This window comes from Colobus angolensis, unplaced genomic scaffold, assembly GCF_000951035.1.
Source record: "Colobus angolensis palliatus isolate OR3802 unplaced genomic scaffold, Cang.pa_1.0 Scaffold219, whole genome shotgun sequence".
NCBI classification, from domain to species: domain Eukaryota; kingdom Metazoa; phylum Chordata; class Mammalia; order Primates; family Cercopithecidae; genus Colobus; species Colobus angolensis.
Window position 1 is genome coordinate 832374 of NW_012115366.1, and position 2025 is coordinate 834398.

The 2025-nt window shown below is 55.3% G+C and overlaps 1 protein-coding gene across 1 annotated transcript in view; it reads right to left on the minus strand.

Annotated features, from left to right (window-relative positions):
- Positions 1–2025, minus strand: part of MAVS (mitochondrial antiviral signaling protein) — a 26144-nt gene that overhangs the window by 18788 nt on the left and 5331 nt on the right. Inside the window, exons 2-3 of the mRNA XM_011943422.1 lie at positions 1632–1900; positions 480–564 (exon numbers count right to left, since the gene is read on the minus strand). Of these exons, the coding sequence (XP_011798812.1) occupies positions 480–564; positions 1632–1900 (354 nt within the window). The remainder of the gene's footprint in view (positions 1–479; positions 565–1631; positions 1901–2025) is intronic.

Sequence of the window (2025 nt, forward strand, 5' to 3'; positions counted from 1 at the left end):
AAAAAAAAAAAAAAAAGAAAAAGAAAAAAAAAGACTTCTCTGGTGGTTGTGAGGACTTTGGAGGGGACAGGATGAAAACTGGGAGACCAGGAGACCAGTCAGGAGGCCACAGCCCAGGAGACAGGATGATTATGGTCAAGATGGGAACCACAGAGATGGCAGGAGGCGGCCAGATTCCTGGTGTTTTGAGGGTGTAGGAGATAAGGGAGAGAAAAGAAGGATGACTCCTTGGGCACTGGATGGATGGAAGGTGCCCTTTTACCAGGCCAGAGAAGCCAGGGGAGGAGCAGTGGCTCAGAAGGAACTCCAGAACTCAGTTCTGAACAAGTGAAGCTTGAGATGCTATTGGATTCCAAGTGGGTTGTCAGGGAGGGAAGGAGACAGGAGAGGACCAAATGGGCATCAGGCAGGCATGAAACCTCTCTCAGGAGGCAGTGCTGCAGAGCAGACAGCATCTAAAAGCTGCTTGCTTTGCCAACCACCAGGCGCTGCTGCATTCCTCCTGGGGCAAGTACTAATGACAGGTCGGGAGAGTCAGGAAGGTGAGGTGGGGGTCCTCTGAGCCTTCAAGAAATAAGCAAAGAACAACTCTGTGGGAGTTAACAGACCCCTTTCTCAGCCAGGCATGGTGGCTCATGCCTGCAATTCCAGCACTTTGGGAGGCCAAGGCGGGCAGATCACTTGAGGTCAGGAGTTTGAGACCAGCCTGGCCAACATGGTGAAACCCAGTCTCTACTAAAAATGCAAAAATTAGCCAGGCATGGTATCAGACACCTGTAATCCCTGCTACTTGGGAAGCTGAGGCAGGAGAATCTCCAAACACAGGGGACGGAGGTTGCAGTGAGCCCAGATTGGGCCGCTGTGCTCCAGCCTGGGCAAGAGAGTGAGACTCCATTTCAAAAAGAAAAAAAAAAAAGACCCCTTTCTCCTTCCTTTCTCATGGCATCAGCCAGGTACCAGGAGGCAGTCAGATGAGGCACTCTTCTGCATTCCAGCCTCAACCACAGATGGAGGGGAAGGGACGATGTGGCCCAACCAAAAGGAAAGGAAGCCCACATTTGTTCACATTTATGGAGGGCCCACTGCAGACAGGCACATCCTAAGGTTCTTTCAGTTAAACCTTCCCCAATCCCGTGACAGGGAAACTGATGCCAAGGTGCACAGCTGGCCAGAGGCTAGCACAGGATTTGAACCCAGAAACTGCTGCCTCACTGCAGCCAGTCATAAACCTTGCAGGGCACAGAGACCCCTGCAGCAAGAGAGACCCACACAGTCACCTGCCTTCAAGCCCAAAGAGGACCCAAGGTCACTTGGTGGAGGGGAGGCTGAGGGTGCACTTGGGAGGAAGCAACATTTTAGTACAAACATTAACCCTGCCCTCACATGGCTGCCACAGGTCCCAGGTCGCTGGCTGTTCTAGATATTTTTGAGGCTTCACGGCTTCCATACAGAGAATGCCTTTTTCGTGTTTTTGGTTTGTTTCACTGTTTTCCTAGCACCTCCTTCCAATCTGAGAAGGAAGGAGGTGACAGAGTGTTCCCGATGCAGCAAAGTTTCCGACGTGACTGTCCAGAGTCTCTGAGTGCATTCCGGAAATATATACCCACCCCCACCAAAGGGACAGGCCTCACAGCCTCGGATCGGATTCCTGGGCGAGCCCCAGGTCCGCTGAGGGCGGGGAGGCTGTTCTGAGCTGGTGTCGCCGCCGAGAACTATCCAGACCCAGGGGAGGGCGGCAGCACTCGACCTCAAGGCGCAGCCGGTCGAGGCTCAGCCCCACCTTAGCGTCACCCTGGGCCCGCGGGCAGCAGGAAGAGGTCAGCGGCCGCTGCCCGTCCCCTTCTAGCCCTACCTTTCCCCCAGCCCGAACAGACGCCCAGCGCCACCCACCCCCTTTTCCCTGGATAATGGATGCGGCGCCTGCAGCCCTCAATGTTCCCGAAACCCGTGTGCCACAGGGCTGACTCTTCCGGAGCCCCGCGCGCCCTGTCCCCTCCTGGGTCCCCGCGCGCCCCAGATCCAGGG